This window comes from Ranitomeya imitator, chromosome 1 (assembly GCF_032444005.1).
Source record: "Ranitomeya imitator isolate aRanImi1 chromosome 1, aRanImi1.pri, whole genome shotgun sequence".
Taxonomy (NCBI): domain Eukaryota; kingdom Metazoa; phylum Chordata; class Amphibia; order Anura; family Dendrobatidae; genus Ranitomeya; species Ranitomeya imitator.
Window position 1 is genome coordinate 200,921,131 of NC_091282.1, and position 21,178 is coordinate 200,942,308.

A 21,178-nucleotide genomic window follows, 5' to 3' on the forward strand; every position below is an offset into this window, starting at 1 on the left:
TGGTGGGATCCGTTAAAGCATCCCAGAGTTATTATCACATAATGTGACATTTGTCAGAATTAAAAAAATTTAGCCTGGTCAGAATGGTAAAAACTGGTTCAGGGGGGTGAAAGGTTTAACGAAGATTTCCATCCAGAACCTAAACTTCAGCTATATATAAGAAACTGTTAATTTTGACAAGTAACCACTGTAGTTATTGTGTATTTTAATGAATATTTCATTTTTTTTCTGCATTATCAATGTTTATAAAAATGATCAGAATAATAGCTTTCACTTTTTTTAATTGTATTCTAATCCTCAGTAGAAAATACTAAAGCTCTATTTTTTGTTCCTAGGGAGTTCAATCCCAGTGGCAGAAACGTGGCCATATAGTCTTGGACTCTGTTGCACATAATATAACTTGGGACCCAACAGGTGAGCAGCAGTTATGGACTCATGAGACAGTGTGTTTTAGTGTTTATAAGCTTTTTATCACATATTTTTAATATTGTACTAATTTTAAAAGGAACCTGTTATGTTGAAATTTGTATCTGATCTTTCGACAGGATGTGATAGAGCAGGGGGAACTGATCATTTTAATATACTTTTTTTTATGAGAAAAGTTTTAGTAAAATTTAAATGTTCTTGAAATCCCTGGTGTTCTTACACACACAAGCACAGTGGGCGGCCCTGCTTGGTGATTGGCAGTCCTTCTTGTATGGCTGCGTACAGTTATCGCTGTCAATCACTCAGTAGGGCCCACTTGACGTGTGTGTGTGTGTCGTACCCACACGTGTTGCAGGTAACAGATTTGCCTTTGTCTCATACAATCTGTACAAATCCATTCTGAAACAAACTAAAATAATTTTGACTGTGGAAATTAAAGTGTCAAAACTTAAATAATGTGGCTGCATTATTGTGAACACTCTATTTTATAATTGGGGACGTGGTTATGTTCAGAATTAGCCAATCATATTTAAACTCATGTTAAATAGTAGAGAGTACAAAGCTGAGATCATTTACAGTGATTCTGATTTACTTCATATAAAGTTTAGCTGTTCTAAAACTATTTTCTGAAATTTTCATAGTTGCAGTTTACAGCAAAACTCATAGTCTGTAAACCGCTTCAAACACTGCAAAGGTATCTCATTGCTGAAGGCTATCTTTCAGGAGAAGGCTACAAAAACATTTGCAAGGCATTTGATATACCATGGAACGTTATGAAGACAGTCCTCAAGAAATGGCTTAGAATTGGCACTATCTTTGCCAAAAGGTACATCAGATCAGCCAAAAGGAAAATGGGAAAATTTAGGGTATGTGCACACGTTCAGGTTTTTTCACGTTATTTTTTCCGCATTTTTTCGCGATAAAAGCGCATTTCAAACTGCAGACATTTGCATCCTATCATTTAGAATGCATTCTGCAACTTTTGTGCTCATGATGCATTTTTTTTCCGCAAAAAAAAAAAACCGCATTGCGGTAAAAAAAGCAGCATGTTCATTAATTTTGTGGATTTTCTGCGTTTTTCCCGCTATTCTATGCATTTGGGAAAAAACGCACAAAAATGAGAAAAAAAACGCATGCGGATTTCTGGCAGAAATGTCCGGTTTTTGTCAGGAAATTTCTGCTAGAAAATCCTGACGTGTGCACATACCCTTATGGTCTGATGAGACCAAGATGAACTTTTTGGCCCTGAGTCCACTGTGTTTGATTATAAAGGAAGTACTGTGCATCACCAAAAGAACACCCGTGAAGCATGGTGGAGGCAGCATTATTCTTAAGGGCTGATTTTTAGTACCTGGAACTAGGGCTTTAGTCAAGGTGGAAGGAAATCTGAACAGTTCCAAATATCAGTCAATTTTCCATCAAAACCTTCAGGCCTCCACTAAATAGCTGGTATCGCAGTAGTCGTACTGACCCGAAGAATAAAACTGCTTTATCCATTTTACCAAACGCAGAACGGTATAAATGCCTCCTCCAAAAGAAATTCATGAATAGCTGGTTTTTGGTCATTCTGCCTCACAAAAATCGGAATAAAAAGCGATGAATAAATGTCACGTGCCCGAAAATGTTACCAATAAAAACGTCAACTCGTCTCGCCAAAAACAGGACATCACATGACTCTGTGGACCAAAATATGGAAAAATTATAGCTCTCAAAATGTGGTAACGCAAAAAATATTTTTTGCAATAAAGAGCGTCTTTCAGTGTGTGACGGCTGCCAATCATAAAAATCCGCTAAAACCCCCACTATAAAAGTAAATCAAACCCCCCTTCATCACCCCCTTGGTTAGGGAAAAATAAAAAAAAATGTATTTATTTCCATTTTCCCATTAGGGTTAGGGCTAGGGTTGGGGCTAAGGTTAAGGCTACAGTTAGGGTTGGGGCTAAAGTTAGGGTTAGGCTGGGATCACACTGCGTTGTGTGAACCCGTTTAACGGACTACCTTACACCGTGGCATAACGATGTGTAACGTACTCCGTTAACGCCGCCATCACTTGCAATGGCGAACGCATCGCTAGCACACGCTCACAATGGGCGTGCGCTAGCGATGTGCCATCATTGAGTGGCGGACCCGAGACGCGGGCTGCAGCGTTTCCGGGTCCGTCACTGCTAGCGCAGATGGAGCTAGCAGATGCTCCATCTGCACTAGCGCAGTGCCAAAGTCGGCACTTGCGTTAGTGCAGTCCGTTTAACGGATTTGTTGAACGGACTGCACAACGCAAGTGTGAACCTAGCCTTAGGGTTTGGATTACATTTATGGTTGGGAATAGGGTTGGGATTAGGGTTAGGGGTGTGTCTGGGTTAGAGGTGTGGTTAGGGTTACCATTGGGATTAGGGTTAGGGGTGTGTTTGGATTAGGTTTTCAGTTATAATTGGGGGGTTTCCATTGTTTAGGCACATCAGGGGCTCTCCAAACACGACATGGCGTCCGATCTCAATTCCAGCCAATTCTGCGTTGAAAAAGTAAAACAGTGCTCCTTCCTTTCCGAGCTCTCCCGTGCGCCCAAACAGGGGTTTACCCCAACATATGGGGTATCAGCGTACTCAGGACAAATTGGACAACAACTTTTGGGGTCCAATTTCTCCTGTTACCATTGGGAAAATACAAAACTGGGGGCTAAAAAAGATTTTTTATGGAAAAAAAAAAAGATTTTTTTCTTTTCACGGCTCTGCGTTATAAACTGTAGTGAAACACTTGGGGGTTCAAAGTTCTCACAACACATCTACATTAGTTCCCTGGGGGGTCTAGTTTCCAATATGGGGTCACTTGTGGGGAGTTTCTACTGTGTAGGTTCATTAGGGGCTCTGCAAACGCAAACTCTGCCATGCGCTCAAGTGGTGGTTCCCCCCCACATATGGCGTATCAGCGTACTCAAGACAAATTGGACAACAACGTTTGGGGTCCAATTTCAACTGTTACCCTTGGAAAAATACAAAACTGGGTGCTAAAAAATAATTTTTGTGGAAAAAAAAAAAAGATTTTTTATTTTCACGGCTCCGCCTTATAAACTGTAGTGAAACACTTGGGGGTTCAAAGCTCTCACAACACATCTAGATGAGTGCCTTAGGGGGTCTACTTTCCAAAATGCTGTCACTTGTGGGGGGTTTCAATGTTTAGGCACATCAGTGGCTCTCTAAACGCAACATGGCGTCCCATCTCAATTCCAGTCAATTTTGCATTGAAAAGTCAAATGGCGCTCCTTCCTTTCCGAGCTCTGCCATGCGCCCAAACAGTGGTTTACCCCCACATATGGGGTATCAGCATACTCAGGACAAATTGTACAACTTCTGGGGTCCAATTTCTTCTCTTACCCTTGGGAAAACAAAAAATTGGGGGCGAAAAGATCATTTTTGTGAAAAAATGATTTTTTTATTTTTACGGCTCTGCATTATAAACTTCTGTGAATCACTTAATGGGTCAAAGTGCTCACCACACATCTAGATAAGTTCCTTAGGGGGTCTACTTTCCAAAATGGTGTCACTTGTGGAGGGTTTCAATGTTTAGGCACATCAGGGGCTCTCTAAACGCAACATGGCGTCCCATCTCAATTTCAGTCAATTTTGCATTGAAAAGTCAAGTGGCGCTCCTTCGCTTCCAAGGTCTGCCATGCACCCAAACAGTGTTTTACCTCCACATATGTGGTATCGGCGTACTCAAGACAAATTGTACAACAACTTTTGGGGTCCCTTTTCTTCTGTTACCCTTGGAAAAGTAAAACAAATTGGAGCTGAAGTTTGTGAAAAAAGCTAAATGTTAATTTTTATTTAAACATTGCAAAAATTCCTGTGAAACACCTTAAGGGTTAATAAACTTCTTGAATGTGGTTTTGAGCACCTTGAGGGGTGTAGTTTTTAGAATGGTGTCACACTTGGTTATTTTCTATCATATATAGCCCTCAAAATGACTTCAAATGAGATGTGGTCCCTAAAATAAAATGGTGTTGTAAAAATGACAAATTGCTGTTCAACTTTTAACCCTTATAACTTCCTAACAAAAAAAAATTGTGTTTCCAAAATTGTGCTGATGTAACGTAGACATGTGGGAAATGTTACTTATTAAGTATTTTGTGTGACATATCTCTGTGATTTAATTGCATAAAAATTCAAATTTGGAAAATTTTTGCCAAATTTCAGTTTTTTTTCACAAATAAATGCAGGTAATATCAAAGAAATTTTACCAATATCATGAAATAAAATATGTCACGAGAAAACAGTGTCAGAATCACCGGGATCCGTTGAAGCGTTCCAGAGTTATCTAATATATAAAGCTGAATGTTTGTGTGTATGTCCGGGATTGGCATCTGCACCGTCGCAGCTACAGCCACACAATTTTGCACAGTCACCTGTCTGGACCCCAAGAGCGTCATAGGCTATGTTGTGAGGCAAAATTTTAACCCCACGCGTTCCAATTCGCCAAACAATTTTGCCCCTATCTACATAATGGGGAAAAAGTGAAAGGAAAAGTGTTGGAGGCAAATTGACAGCTGCCAGATATGAACAAGGGGGACTTAAAAAGTGAGAGTGATGGCGCCAAAGAGTATATACCGTACAGTTGCTAAGGTGGGGCCCCGACATGGGATACTCACCACACATGGGGATATGAACACACACACAAAATGCGCCACACACTACCACGTGCTTGAACACATATACCACCCTCAGCACACATTTCACCACACATACACCAACCTCGCCACATAAAAGTCGAAACACAAAAGTCGCCGCTCAAAACTCGCCACGCGCAAAACAGGAAGAGATGACATACAGGTATATACTATATACAGGAGGAGATGACACACAAATATAAACTATATACAGGGGAGATGACACACAGGTATATACTATATACAGGAGGACATGACACACTGGTATATACTATATACAGGGGAGATGACACACAGGTATATACTCTATACAGGTGAGATGACATACAGGTACATACTATATACAGGAGGAGATGACACACAGATATATACTATATACAGGAGATGACACACAGGTATATTCCATATACAGCAGCAGATGACAAACAGGTATATACTATATACAGGAGGAGATGACACACAGGTATATACTATATACAGGAGGAGATGACATACAGGTACATACAATATACAGGAGGAGATGACACACAGGTATATACTTTATACAGGAGCAGATGAGAGGAGATGACATACAGCAGGTATATACTATATACAGGGGAGATGACATACAGGTATATACTATATACAGGAGATGACATACAGGTATATACTATATATAGGAGGAGATGACATACAGGTATATAGTATATACAGAAGAGATGACATACCGGTATATACTATATACAGGAGGAGATGACACATAGATATATACAATATACAGGAGGAGATGACATACAGCAGGTATATACTATATACAGGAGATGACATACAGGTGTATACTATATATAAGGGAGATGACAAACATATATATACTGAGGGGAAAATGAGAGGTGTGAGGTGAAAATGAGGGGTGTGAGGTGAAAATGAAAAGGTGTGAGTGCAAAATGAGAGGAGTGAGGGAAAATAGTGGAGTGATCGGAAAATGACAGATGTGAGGTTGAAATGACAAGTGTTAGGGGGGAATGAGAGGAGTGAGGGGGAAAATAAGAGGAGTGAGGGGGAAAATGAGAGGTGTAAGGGAGAAAATGAGAGATGTGAGGGGGAAAATGAGAGGCGTGATGGGAAAATAAGAGAAGTGAGGTGCTATAACTAACCACAGATATTTACTATGCCCAGGCAACGCCGGGCTCTTCAGCTAGTAACCTCATAAAGGGACAGTGGTCAGAATTGTAAAAATTGGCCTGGTCATTAACGTGCAAACCACCCTTGGGGGTAAAGGGGTTAAAGGTGAAAAAAGTTATGAAATTATTATTCGTATGATTTTTTTATTTTTTTTTATGACAAAACTTGACATTTTAACAGAGATGTCTAGACCCAGACTTTTTATAGCCACTGTATATTGCACAAATTATAGTGTTTTAACCCCTTAGTGACAGTGCCAATTTGGTACTTAATGACCGAGCCAATTTTTGCAATTCTGACCACTGTCACTTTATGAGGTTATAACTCTGGAACGCTTCAACGGATCCCGCTGATTCTGAGATTGTTTTTTCGTGACATATTGTACTTCATGTTAGTGGTAACATTTCTTCGATATTACTTGCGATTATTTATGAAAAAAAATGGAAATATGGCGAAAACTTTTAAAATTTCGCAATTTTCAAACTTTGTATTTTTATGCCCTTAAATCAGAGAGATATGTCACGAAAAATAGTTAATAAATAACATTTCCCACATGTCTACTTTACATCAGCACAATTTTGGAAACAAAATTTTTTTTTGTTAGGGAGTTATAAGGGTTAAAAGTTGACCAGCAATTTCTCATTTTTACAACACCATTTTTTTTTAGGGACCACATCACATTTGAAGTCATTTTGAGGGGTCTATATGATAGAAAATACCCAAGTGTGACACCATTCTAAAAACTACACCCCTCAAGGTTCTCAAAACCACATTCAAGAAGTTTATTAACCCTTTACGTGCTTCACAGGAACTGAAACAATGTGGAAGGAAAAAATGAACATTTAACTTTTTTTTGCAAACATCTTAATTCAGAACCATTTTTTTTATTTTCACAAGTGTAGAAACAGAAATGTAACCATAAATTTTGTTATGCAATTTCTCCTGAATACGCCAATACCCCATATGTGGGGGTAAACCACTTTTTGGGCGCACCGCAGAACTTAGAAGTGAAGGAGCGCCGTTTGACTGTTTCAATGCAGAATTGGCTGGAATTGAGATCGGACGCCATGTCACGTTTAGAGAGCCCCTGATGTGCCTAAACAGTGGAAACTCCCCACAAGTGACACCATTTTGGAAACTAGACCCCTTAAGGAACTTATCTAGATGTGTGGTGAGCACTTTGAACCCCCAAGTGCTTCACAGAAGTTTATAATGTAGAGCCGTGAAAATAGAAAATCGCTTTTGTTTACACAAAAATGATATTTTCGCCCCCAAAAATTCTTATTTTCACAAGGGTAACAGGAGAAATTAGACCACAAAAGTTGTTGTGCGATTTCTCTTGAATACGTCGATACCCCATATGTGAGGGTAAACCACTGTTTGGGCGCACCGCAGAGCTTGGAAGTGAAGGAGCGCCGTTTTATTTTTTCAATGTAGAATTGGCTGGAATTGAGATTGGACGCCATGTCGCGTTTGGAGAGCCCCTGATGTGCCTAAACAGTGGAAACCCCCCCCCACAAGTGACTCCATTTTGGAAACTAGACCCCTTAAGGAACATATCTAGATGTGTGGTGAGCACTTTGAACCCCCATGTGCTTCACAGAAGTTTATAATGTAGAGCCGTGAAAAAAAAAAATCGCATTTTTTTCTACAAAAATGATCTTTTTGCCCACAAATTTTTATTTTCACAAGGGTAACAGGAGAAATTAGACCACTAAAGTTGTTGTGCAATTTCTCCTGAGTACGTCGATACCCAATATGTGGGGGTAAACCACTGTTTGGGCGCACCGCAGAGCTTGGAAGAGAAAGAGTGCCGTTTTACTTTTTCAATGTAGAATTCGCTGGAATTGAGATCGGACGCCATGTCGCGTTTGGAGAGCCCCTGATGTGCCTAAACAGTAGAAATCCCACACAAGTGACCCCATTTTGGAAACTAGACCCCCCATGGAACTTATCTAGATGTGTGGTGAGAACCTTGAATGCCCAAGTGCTTCACAGAAGTTTAGAATGCAGAGTCGTGAAAATAAAAAATATTTTTTTTTCCACAAAAAAGATTTTTTAGCCCCCAAGTTTTTATTTTCACAAGGGTAACAGGAGAAATTGGACTGCAATAGTTGTTGTCCAATTTATCCCGAGTACGCTGATGCGCCATATGTGGGGGTAAACCACTGTTTGGGCGCACGGCAGAGATCGGAAGGGAAGGAGCGCCTTTTTGGGATGCAGACTTTGATAGAATGGTCTGTGGGCATTATGTTGCGATTGCAGAGCCCCTGATGTACCTAAACTGTAGTAACCCCCCACAATTGACCCCATTTTGGAAACTAGACCCCCCAAGGAACTTATCTAGATGTGTGGTGAGAACTTTGAATGCCCAAGTGCTTCACAGAAGTTTAGAATGCAGAGTCGTGAAAATAAAAAAAAATTTTTTTTTCACAAAAAAGATATTGTAGCCCCCAAGTTTTTATTTTCACAAGGGTAACAAGAGAAATTGGACCCCAGAAGTTGTTGTCCAATTTATCCCGAGTACGCTGATGCCCCACATGTGGGGGTAACCCACTGTTTGGGCGCACGGCAGAGCTCAGAAGGGAGGGAGCACCATTTGACTTTTTGAGCGCAAAATTGGCTGTCGTGTTTGGAGACCCCCTGATGTACCTAAACAGTGGAAACCCCCCAATTCTAGCTCCAACCCTAACTTAAAACACCCCTAACCCTAATCCCAACCTGATCCATAATCCTAATCACTAACCCTAACCATAATCACAACCCTTACCCCAAAACAACCCTAATGTCAACCCTAACCATAACCCTAATCAAAACCCTAAATCCAACACACCCCTAATCCTAATCTCAACCCTAACCTCAAACCTAACCCTAATCCCAATACACCCCTAATCACAACCCTAACCTTAACCCTAATCCCAAACCTAACCCTAATCCCAAGCGTAACCATAATGCCAACCCTAACCCTAATACCAACCCTAATCCAAACCCTAACCCTAATCCCAGCTCTAACCCTAATTTAAGCCCCAACCCTAGCCCTAACTTTAGCCCCAACCCTAACCCTAAGGCTACTTTCACACTTGCGTCGTTTGGCATTCCGTCGCAATCCGTCGTTTTGGACAAGAAACGGATCCTGCAAATGTGCCCGCAGGATGCGTTTTTTGCCCATAGACTTGTATTGCCGACGGATCGTGACGGATGGCCACACGTCGCGTCCGTCGTGCACTGGATCAGTTGTGTTTTGGCGGACCGTCGGCACAAAAAAAGTTCAATGAAACGTTTTTTTGTACGTCGGCATTTCTGACCGCGCATTCGTGGCCGTAACTCCGCCCCCTCCTCCCCAGGACATAGATTGGGCAGCGGATGCGTTGAAAAACTACAGCTGCTGCCCACGTTGTGCACAATTTTCACAACGTGCGTCGGTATGTCGGGCCGACGCATTGCGACGGCCCCGTACTGACGTAAGTGTGAAAGAAGCCTAACCCTAAATTTAGCCCCAACCCTAACCCTAGCCCTAACCCTAGCCCTAACCCTAGCCCTAACCCTAGCCCTAACCCTAGCCCTAACCTACCCCTAACCCTACCCCTAACCCTACCCCTAACCCTACCCCTAACCTACCCCTAACCCTAATTTTAGCCCCAACTGCTGTTCTCCTGCCGGCCGGCAGATGGAGACAGATGGCGGGCGCACTGGGCATGCGTCCGCCATGTTCTTCTGCCGGCGGCCAGGAGGAAAAGCAAGAGGATCCAGGGACACAGGTGAGTATTGTAGGGTCCCCGAATCCCCCTATTTCTCTGTCCTCTGATGTACGATCACATCAGCGGACAGAGAATTACACTTTACTTTTTTTTTTTTTTTTTTGTGGTCGCCGGTAAACAGTTAATTACCGGCGATCGCAAAACAGGGGTCGGTAAAACCGACCCCGATCATGCTCTTTGGGGTCTCGGCTACCCCCGGCAGCCGAGACCCCAAAGATTCTCCCGGTGCCGGCCGGCGGGCGCACTGCGCATGCGCCCGCCACCGGGAGACACGAGGAGCATCGGGGGAGCTAGGTGAGTATTGGGGGGCCACCTGGGACCCCTTTTCTCTGTCCTCCGATGTGCGATCACATCGGAGGACAGAGAAATTAAAAAGAGATCGCATTTTTTTTTTTTTCTTTTGCGATCGCCGGTAAACGGTTAATTACCGGCGATCGCAAATGCGGGGTGGGTTAAAAAAAAACCCAAATCATGTTCTCTGGGGTCTCTGCTACCCCCGGCAGCCGAGACCCCGGAGAAAATCGTCCTCTGGGGGGCACTATTGACTTTTTCCACAGCGCCGTTAATTAACGGCGCTGTGGTTTAAGTACCCTTAGCGGCCGCCGTTAAAAGGCGTATCGGCGGTCGCTAAGGGGTTAAACTTATCTCTGGCTTAAGCGTAAAAACAAACTGATTGCTGCACACCTGTCAAGATTTCTGCCCTGTGACAATGGCCTTAGTATAAGAACCCAAACTTACTGAATCCATGTCGATTTGTTTCAGGAACACGTCTGTTGATTGGCTCAAGCAGTTTACATCTATGGTCCAATGTGCCGATAGAAAAGTTATCCGGTGATGATTCTCAGGAGAAGCCATACACGGATTTTAGCAACTGGACATGTATCTGGCAGTGCAAGTAAGATATTCATATACAAAATGTCTGTATTTCTTTTTTCAGAAATTATATAAGACAACACCTATCTATCTATCTATCTATCTATCTATCTATCTATCTATCTATCTACAGTACAGACCAAAAGTTTGGACACACCTTCTCATTTAAAGATTTATCTGTATTTTCATGACTATGAAAATTGTACATTCACACTAAAGGCATCAAAGCTATGAATTAACACATGTGGAATTATACACTTAACAAAAAAGTGTGAAACAACTGAAAATATGTCTTATATTCTAGGTTCTTCAAAGTAACCACCTTTTGCTTTGTACACTCTTGGCATTCTCTTGATGAGCTTCAAGAGGTAGTCACCGGGAATGGTCTTCCAACAATCTTGAAGGAGTTCCCAGAGATGCTTAGCACTTGTTGGCCCTTTTGCCTGCACTCTGCGGTCCAGCTGACCCCAAACCATCTCGATTGGGTTCAGGTCTGGCGACTGTGGAGGCCAGGTCATCTGGCGTAGCACCCAATTACTCTCCCTCTTGGTCAAATAGCCCTTACACAGCCTGGAGGTGTGTTTGGGGTCATTGTCCTGTTGAAAAATATATGATGGTCCAACTAAAAGCAAACCGGATGTAATAGCATGCCGCTGCAAGATGCTGTGGTAGCCATGCTGGTTCAGTATGCCTTTAATTTTGAATAAATCCCCAACAGTGTCACCAGCAAAGCACCCCCACACCATCACACCTCCTCCTCCATGCTTCACGGTGGGAACCAGGCATGTAGAGTCCATCCGTTCACTTTTTCTGCGTCGCACAAAGACACGGTGGTTGGAACGAAAGATCTCAAATTTGGACTCATCAGACCAAATCACAGATTTCCACTGGTCTAATGTCCATTCCTTGTGTTCTTTAGCCCAAACAAGTCTCTTCTGCTTGTTGCCTGTCCTTAGCAGTGGTTTCCTAGCAGCTATTTTACCATGAAGGCCTACTGCACAAAGTCTCCTCTTTGTAGTTGTTGTAGAGATGTCTCTGCTGCTAGAACTCTGTGTGGCATTGACCTGGTCTCTAATCTGAGCTGCTGTTAACCTGCGATTTGTGAGGTTGGTGACTCAGATAAACTTCTCCTCAGAAGCAGAGGTGACTCTTGGTCTTCCTTTCCTGGGGAGGTCCTCATGTGAGCCAATTTCTTTCTACCTCTTGATGGTTTTTGCCACTGCACTTGGGGACGCTTTCAACGTTTTCCCAATTTTTCGGACTGACTAACCTTCATTTCTTTAAAGTAATGATGGCCACTTGTTTTTCTTTACTTAGCTGCTTTTCTTGCCATAATACAAATTCTAACAGTCTATTCAGTAGGACTAATAAATATTTGTAATTCACCGCACACTCTAATTGAATTCTGTACAATGAGTATATGCAAATAAAATGTGGATTTATTTATACACTTGGGAGCATAACAGAATAAAGCAGCTCATGCGATCTGACACAACGTTTCGGCTCCTCCGGAGCCTTTTTCACGTGATCGCTTATTCCAGTGTGAGAGGAACATACGAATGCGGGAGCGCCGCTTAGCACAGCGACTGAAACAGAGTACCCTCATCTGGCCAGCAGTCAATCATAGGCCGTTGCAACCTCATTAGTGTAAGTGTCACCATTGGGATCTCTTTCCCTCATTCGTATGTTCCTCTCACACTGGAATAAGCGATCACGTGAAAAAGGCTCCGGAGGAGCCGAAACGTTGTGTCAGATCGCATGAGCTGCTTTATTCTGTTATGCTCCCAAGTGTATAAATAAATCCACATTTTATTTGCATATACTCATTGTACAGAATTCAATTAGAGTGTGCGGTGAATTACAAATATTTATTATTACTTAGGACCAATTGGTCCATTACACCAGCACCTCGCCTCTAGCAGACTGAGTGCACGCCAAAACTTCTCTTTATTCAGTAGGACTATCAGCTGTGTATCCACCAGACTTCTGCACAACACTGATGGTCCCAACCCCATTTATAAGGCAAGAAATCCCACTTATTAAACCTGACAGGGCACACCTGTGAAGTGAAAACCATTTCCTGTGACTACCTCTTGAAGCTCATCAAGAGAATGCCAAGAGTGTGCAAAGCAGTCATCAAAGCAAAAGGTGGCTACTTTGAAGAACCTAGAATATAAGACAAAATTTCAGCTGTTTCACACTTTTTTGTTAAGAATAAAATTCCACATGTGTTAATTCATAGCTTTGATGCCTTCAGTGCGAATGTACAATTTTCCTAGTCATGAAAATACAGATAAATCTTTAAATGAGAATATATATATATATACTTCTCAAAAAGATAAAGGGAATAATTAAACATCAGCACTGTTTGACAATCAATTTCACATGCTGTTGTGCAAATGGCATAGACAACAGATGGAAATTATTGGCAATTATCAAGACACACTCAATAAAGGAGTGGTTCTGCAGGTGGGAACCACAGGCCACATCTCAGTACCAATAGCTTTCTGACTGATGTTTTGGTCACTTTTGTATGTTGGTTGTGCTTTCACACTCGTGGTAGCATGAGACAGACTCTACAACCCACACAAGTGGCTCAGGTAGTGCAGCTCATCTAGTATGGCACATCAATGTGCACTGTGGCAAGAAGGTTTGCTGTGTCTGTCACCGTAGTGTCCAGAGGCTGGTGGTGCTACCAGGAGACAATCCAGTACACCAGGAGACATGGAGGGGGCTGTAGGAGGGCAACAACCCAGCAGCAGGACCACTACCTCAGCCTTTGTGCAAGGAGGAACAGGAGGAGAGGAGCACTGCCAGAGCCCTGCAAAATGACCTCCAGCAGCCACAAATATGTATTAGTCTGCACAAATGGTTAGAAATCGACTCCATGAGGATGGTCTGAATGCCCAACGTCCACAGATAGGGGTTGTGCTTACAGCCCAACACCGTGCACGATGCTTGGCATTTGCCACAGATCACCAGGATTGGCAAATTCGCTACTAGTGCCCTGTACTCTTCACAGATGAAAGCAGGTTCACACTGAGCACATGTGACAGACGTGCCAGAGTCTGGAGATGCCGTGGAGAGCGATCTGCCACCTGCAACATCCTTCAGCATGACCGGTTTGGCAGTGGGTCAGTAATGGTGTGGGTGGCATTTCTTTGGAGGGCTTCACAGCCCTCCGTGTGCTAACCAACGGTATCCGACTGCCATTAGGTACCGAGATGCGATCCTCAGACCCCTTGTGAGACCATATGCTGCTGCGGTTGGCCCTGGGTTCCTCCTAATGCAGGACAGTGCCAGACCTCATGTGGCTGAAGTGTGTCAGCAGTTCCTGCAAGATGAAGGCATTGAAGCTATGGACTGGCCCGCCTGTTCCCCAGACCTGAATCCGATTAAACACATCTGGGACATCATGTCTTGCACCATCCACCAACTTCACGTTGCACCACAGACTGTCCTGGAGTTGGGGATGCTTTAGTCCAGGTCTGGGAGGAGATCCCTCAGGAGACCATCCGCCGCCTCATCAGGAGCATGTCCAGGTGTTGTAGGGAGATCATACAGGCATGTGGAGGCCACACACACTACTGAGCATCATTTCCACTGAAGTTCGATCAGCCTGTAACTTCATTTTCCACTTTGATTTTGAGCATTATTCCAACTCCAGACCTCCGTGGGGTATTAGTTGTGATTTACGTTTATCATTTTTAGGTTTTATTGTTCTTAACACATTCCACTATGTAAAAACTTATTTTTGCTTTTATTTAAAAAATAAAGAAATTTCTAAGTGGCCCTAAACTTTTGAACGATAGTGTGTGTAATATATATATATATATATATATATCTATCTATCACGTTCAAAGTACCAGACGGCTCCCTATAGAGCTTGTAAGTTGTAAAGTAAACAAATGAGTGTTTTTTTTTCTTCGGTATTATGATTGCGCACATTAAGATCCATTTGAATTTGGCTCATTTACAATAACCGAATCTGATTGCACGATGTCCAGTCATCTCTGGCCAGTAGTAGGTCTGAAGGGATGAAGGAGGGAGTCTCAAAATAATAACAATGTTCAAGCAAATTTTATATTTTGATTCCTCGTAATGTAGTCATGTACAGTGGGTAAAAAAGCAGATAAAAATGTACACTTAGTGGGTGCCTCCATTTATGCCATCTGCTTCCACTTCATCCCCAATAGGCTCCTGTGTTAAATAATGTATAAATAAACTTGCAATGCACGTATACCTCTCTATTTCTACCGGTTCTGTTTTTCATGGATGGCCGAAGTGTAATGATTTGGTATCATGACAAACTGTATAGCAGAATGCAGCTATACTGTCCCCAAACAGTGCTAGTGCTAGTCAAGTATTCTGTTTCTTTTGTCATTTATTTCATCAGTCACACAGCTCTCATATTAGCCTCAATATATTTATGTTCTTTACAAGGCTGTGTGGCTTACAGCAGAGGTGTCAAACTGCATTCCTCGAGGGCTGCAAACAGGTCATGTTTTCAGGATTTCCTTGTATTGCACAGGTGATAATTTGATCACCTGCACAGAATGATTCCAGCACCTGTGTAATGCAAAGGAAATCTTGAAAACACGTATGGTCTGAGGCCCTCGAGGAATGCAGTTTGACACCCCTGGCTTACAGGATTCCCTGGGGGTGCATCTGTAGCAGCTCTGCATTATTATCTTGTGATAAAGACCATAAAAATTATCACCAAATAAAAAGGCCTTTATTTCTTGAATCGTATGGCCGAGTTTTACAAAGAATAATCTGAACTATTCTTGGAGAGTGAATAAGCCAGAAACTGTCCATTTTTATATGGTGGGAAATTCTCTTTAAATAAAATGCCCAGCTATGTACCAGTGATAGGCCTCCTTTTAAGGGATCCGTGAGCATGCAATCTTACAGCGTTGTGAGGTAGGGACAGAGACTCTGATTCATGTGGTGTATCACTTAGTTTACGGGGTGCAGCAATTCTGATAGTCAGAGTTTTCTCTACTGCAGATCTGGCAGAGCTGAGCTGGTTATAACCCGACCCACAGCACAGCTTTGTGTGTATTGTATAGTGACAGAGAGCTGCTAATCAGTGCTGGGAGGGATTGGACAAGTTGTCTCTGTTGATAAACTACTGATTCAGCAAAACAAAGCCTGGTAAGTGACAAACCGCTGTAATTGGGCTCTCTGCTCCTACTTATGCTGTTGTCAGATTGCATAGCAATTAGCTGGTAACACATTCCCTTTAATGATGTTTACATCTGTATATATGAAATGCACCCAAGTTTAGTGAGTAAAAACAACACTCCAGAATGGAAGATGTCCTCTCTGTGCATCCTTAAAACAAAGGTGACCACTCTTAAGGCCCCTTCACATTAAGCGACGCTGCAGCGATACCGACAACGATCCGGATCGCTGCAGCGTCGCTGTTTGGTCGCTGGAGAGCTGTCACACAGACCGCTCTCCAGCGACCAACGATGCCGGTAACCAGAGTAAACTTCGGGTTACTAAGCGCAGGGCCGCGCTTAGTAACCCGATGTTTACCCTGGTTACCATCCTAAAAGTAAAAAAAACAAACACTACATACTTACCTACCGCTGTCTGTCCCCGGCGCTCTGCTTCTCTGCACTCCTCCTGTACTGTCTGTGTGACATTTACCATGACTTTTAGGATGGTAACCAGGGTAAACATCGGGTTACTAAGCGTGGCCCTGCGCTTAGTTACCCGATGTTTACCCTGGTTACCAGTGAAGACATCGCTGGATCGGTGTCACACACGCCGATCCAGCGATGTCAGCAGGGAGATCCAGCGGCGAAATAAAGTTCTGGACTTTCTTCAGCGACCAACGATCTCCCAGCAGGGGCGTGATCGTTGGTCGCTGTCACACATAACGATTTCATTAACGATATCGTTGCTACGTCACAAAATGCAACAATATCGTTAACAATATCGTTATGTGTGAAGGTACCTTTACACCAGAATAAACTGAATGTTGTTTGATGTAAGAGAAGGCGAGAAATCATCTGTCTCAATGACTATAAACTAGGCAATGCTTTGGTAAGGGACTCTCTTTTGGTAAAAGGTATGTGAATCGCTAGTCACTGGGTCTTCACAAATGTGTTTGCTTGCTTTGGAGGTAAAGCTTTGTCTTATACTCATCAAAAAATGTGTTTCTTTACAGAACCGCTTTTTCAGTCCATCTTATGAAGTTTTCACCAGACGGAGAATTTTTTGCCACAGCTGGAAAGGTGAGCGTTTCCTCATTTTGTATCTTGGTAAGAGATTATTAAGACAAGTTGGGACTATAATGTTTTGTTCACAGAGATGTTTTTGCATATGTTTGTGGGGTGGGGCTTTTCAAAAGTGGAGTGAGATCCAAATTTTATCAAAAAAGTGGCTTTAGGAACTGTTCCTGAGTTCTTTTTTTATAGCTGAGAAGGCACACTTGCAGAAAGTACAGTTGAAGGTTAACAAATCCTCATAATAATGGTGGTTTAATTATGATGCCTGGATGGGTTAAAACCAAACAGGAAAGCTGGCTGCACACTCCCAAAACTCCGCCATCCAATGATGGCTAATATTCACACTTTGGGTGGTGTGTCAGCCCCATTCAGCCATTCTCCCTGTGTGATGTTGGGTGAACAGAGAATGTATGGATGCCTGCCTTCCAGTCTTTGCGTCAGTTCAGACCTACCTATTTTTGCTCTGTCGTTACTATTGCCAAATGTGTTTAACGGCAGCGGGTGAAGGAGAATCTATCTGGGAACATTCCTTGCGAATTCTCGGCAAATACGATTGTTCATCGTCCTGTCCTGAATGCTGCTGCCAGGATCATATTCCTCACCAATCGGTACACCGATGCCTCTACCTTGTGCCAGTCATTACACTGGTTACCCATCCACTCCAGAATCCAGTACAAAACTACTACCCTCATCCACAAAGCACTCCATGGCTCAGCACCACCCTATATCTCCTCTCTGGTCTCGGTCTACCACCCTACCCGTGCCCTCCGCTCCGCTAATGACCTCAGGTTAGCATCCTCAATAATCAGAACCTCCCACTCCCGTCTCCAAGACTTTACACGTGCTGCGCCGATTCTTTGGAATGCACTACCTAGGTTAATGCGAATAATCCCCAATCCCCACAGTTTTAAGCGTGCCCTAAAAACTCATTTGTTCAGACTGGCCTACCACCTCAATGCATTAATGTAAGGATCCCTGTGTGGCCTATTTAAAAAAAAAAAAAAATGTTCTCATTCACTTTATGCAGTTAATAGCCCTCTGTGTCTGTACTGTTACATACTTAGGCAGTTAACTGGTTCATGCAGCTTTACATGAACACCCGATCCTTACACTATGGCTGGTCCGAATAACTATAGCATTTGTTACCATCCACCTCTCGTGTCTCCCCTTTTCCTCATAGATTGTAAGCTTGCGAGCAGGGCCCTCATTCCTCCTGGTATCTGTTTTGAACTGTATTCCTGTTATGCTGTAATGTCTGTTGTCTGTGCAAGTCCCCTCTATAATTTGTAAAGCGCTGCGGAATATGTTGGCGCTATATAAATAAAAATTATTATTATTATTATTCATTGTTAAAATATTCCTGTCAAAGTCTTGTTAAAAGTGTCCATTTTCAACAACTTTAGTTTAATGTGTGGGCATCTTTACCACCCTGTTCACATATTCATCTTTAGTTTGGACACATAAAATGCTGAATCATTGGATAAATAAAGTATACCCGTGGCAGGGCATGTTATCAATGTACTTTTCTTGAATGGGGATTTTGATTCTGGCATGAATCTTTTATGATATCAGTGTGATGTAGTATATGCCAGGCAGTAGCTGCACATACCGGTAAGGCCATGTTCACACGATCCTTTTTTTCATGCGGAATTGCCGCGATTTTCCCGCTGCGGGTCCGCAGCTGTTTTCCATGCAGGGTACATTACATTGTACCCTATGGAAAACAGGAACTGCTGTGCCCACAATGCGGAAAATCAAAAAAAAAGCCGCGCTGAATAGCTGCGGGAAAAAAGAAGTACCATGTCACTTCTTTTTTCGGAGCCGCAGCGGTTCTGCACCCATTGACCTCCATTGTGAGGTCAAACCCGCAGTAAAACCCGCAGATGAAAAAAATATCTGCGGGTTTTACTGCGGTTTGTGGTGCAGAACCGCTGCAGCAGGAAGTGCGGGGAAGCGGGCGGAAGTGCGTGGGCGGAGTGTGGCTGCCCCCCCGTGCTCCGATCCCGCCCCCCCGTGCTCCAATCCCACCGCCCCGTGCTCCGATGCCCCACCCCCAGTGTTCCGATGCCCCCCCCCCCCCCCCGTGCCCTAATCTCCCCCCCTTATACTTACCCGGTGTCCGTCCGGCCGTCTTCTCCCTGGGCGCAGCCATCTTGCAAAATGGCGGGCGCATGCGCAGTGCGCCCGCCGAATCTGCTGGCCGGCAGATTCGTTCCAAAGTGCATTTTGATCACTGAGATATAACCTATCTCAGTGATCAAAATAAAAAAAAAATAGTAAATGACACTCCCCCCCCCCCCCCTTTGTCACCCCCATAGGTAGGGACAATTAAAAAAAAATTAAGAATTTTTTTTTTTTTTCCACTAAGGTTAGAATAGGGTTAGGGGTAGGGTTAGGGGTAGGGTTAGGGTATTTTCAGCCATTTTAACTGCATACAAAACTGCATAAAAAAAAGGATCAAAAAACGCATCAAAAAAGGACAAAAAAAAGGACCAAAAAAAGGACCTGCGTTTTCTGCCAAGAGCTGCAGTTTTTTAAAAAACAGTCCTGAAAAAAAAAGGATGGAAATCAGGAACGTGTGAACATACCCTTATTTATAGAGCGACAATAATAAGTACACCTTCAGCTCACCTTCCTGCTTCTTCAGATGTGTGGGAACCCGCCTGAGGTCCAGTAACCAGAAGAAATGTAGGCTTTATTTCAAATTAATCAGAAATACAGGGCGCATCATCGCCTGCAAAAGACCACGCATGCTTTACATAGATACACAAAAGTAACCAATTGTAAAGTACTAATTATCCAAATGCTTATGATGAAAGCTATGATTAATAAAAGGTAAAATATAGCTACAAAATACAATTTATGTAAGTTCACTTAACAGGGAAAGAATAAATGGTGGGTTCTATTCCTTTTTCTGTAGGCCTCAACCATGATAAAACATACAGGTGATATTTACCGCTCCAGCACCACTGCTCTTGTGCTCTGTGCTGGACCTGGATGTCGTGATGTCTTTTCCAACGATTGGCGGATGAGTCCTTTGATCAATGGGATGATGTCCCCTCCGTCATTCACCTGACCACATAGTCAATTGGTGGTTTAGAACTTTTAAAGTCGATAATGTTGCCTCCATAACGTTGTAAAAAGTGTTGTTATGCTGCGTGCCATCTTGACCTGTGTAGGCTTTAACTTTCACCAGATACACCAGAATTTATTTCAGCAGGATCTCTTAAGCAAGGTTGAAAAAAAACCAATTCTTATCAAATTTAAATGTATACTTTATATTTTAAACAAAGTCCTATAAAATTGTCACCATTTTTAACTTTGTATCATATGTACTTTTGCTTTCTGTTCTTTACTTTATTCTACTAATAAAAAACCTACAAGAAGAAAAATAAAGTAAACCCTGCTGTAACTAATAAATGAAAAGCAAAAGTGCATGTTAATAACACAGGGTTCTTAGTAACACTGTTTTCAATCACAAATATTATAAAAGCCATCCCACCGTCAGCTAGGTGACCCTGATTGGTATGGTCCTACGCTGTCTAATATTAAAAACCTCTACTAGTGTCTAAACTCCTCTCCTTTCTAATGTTTTTAATAATTTTTTCTCAATTTATAACTTTTTTAAAAAAATAGAAGGATACAGTCAAAACCAGATACATTTAGAACATAATTATTTAGGCATTTCTGTAAGGTGAATGTATCTTGCCTGTGATGATGAAGTGATTGCTGAAGTGATCTCTACAGAACAGTAGGTATCAGCCTAATGTAAACTTTTGTGGCCAAACTAAAAATTGAAAGCTAATGACATGGGAAAAAAAATGCAATTAAAACCAAATTTTAACATGAACTTGGGTAGTTTTTTGGTGATGCATAAACTTTAAGTCCCCAAAGAGCCGTGTTCTTCAGAGGTCACATTGTTGTGTGTTCACAAGATGAGCATTGATTTTTGCTTCCAGGATGTATGGCTATATGCTTCATTAGCTATGAATGCAGCAGGAAAAGTTCTCACCTTTGATCTCATATTCTTGGAAATTGATTTTACGTTTTAGGATGCC

At 42.4% G+C, this 21,178-nt stretch overlaps 1 protein-coding gene across 1 annotated transcript in view; it reads left to right on the top strand.

Annotated features, from left to right (window-relative positions):
• DMXL1 (Dmx like 1) overlaps positions 1–21,178 on the top strand; it is a 230,094-nt gene that overhangs the window by 80,490 nt on the left and 128,426 nt on the right. The window contains exons 4-6 of the mRNA XM_069753398.1: positions 336–414; positions 10,768–10,900; positions 17,060–17,126. Coding sequence (XP_069609499.1) covers positions 336–414; positions 10,768–10,900; positions 17,060–17,126 — 279 coding nt within the window. The remainder of the gene's footprint in view (positions 1–335; positions 415–10,767; positions 10,901–17,059; positions 17,127–21,178) is intronic.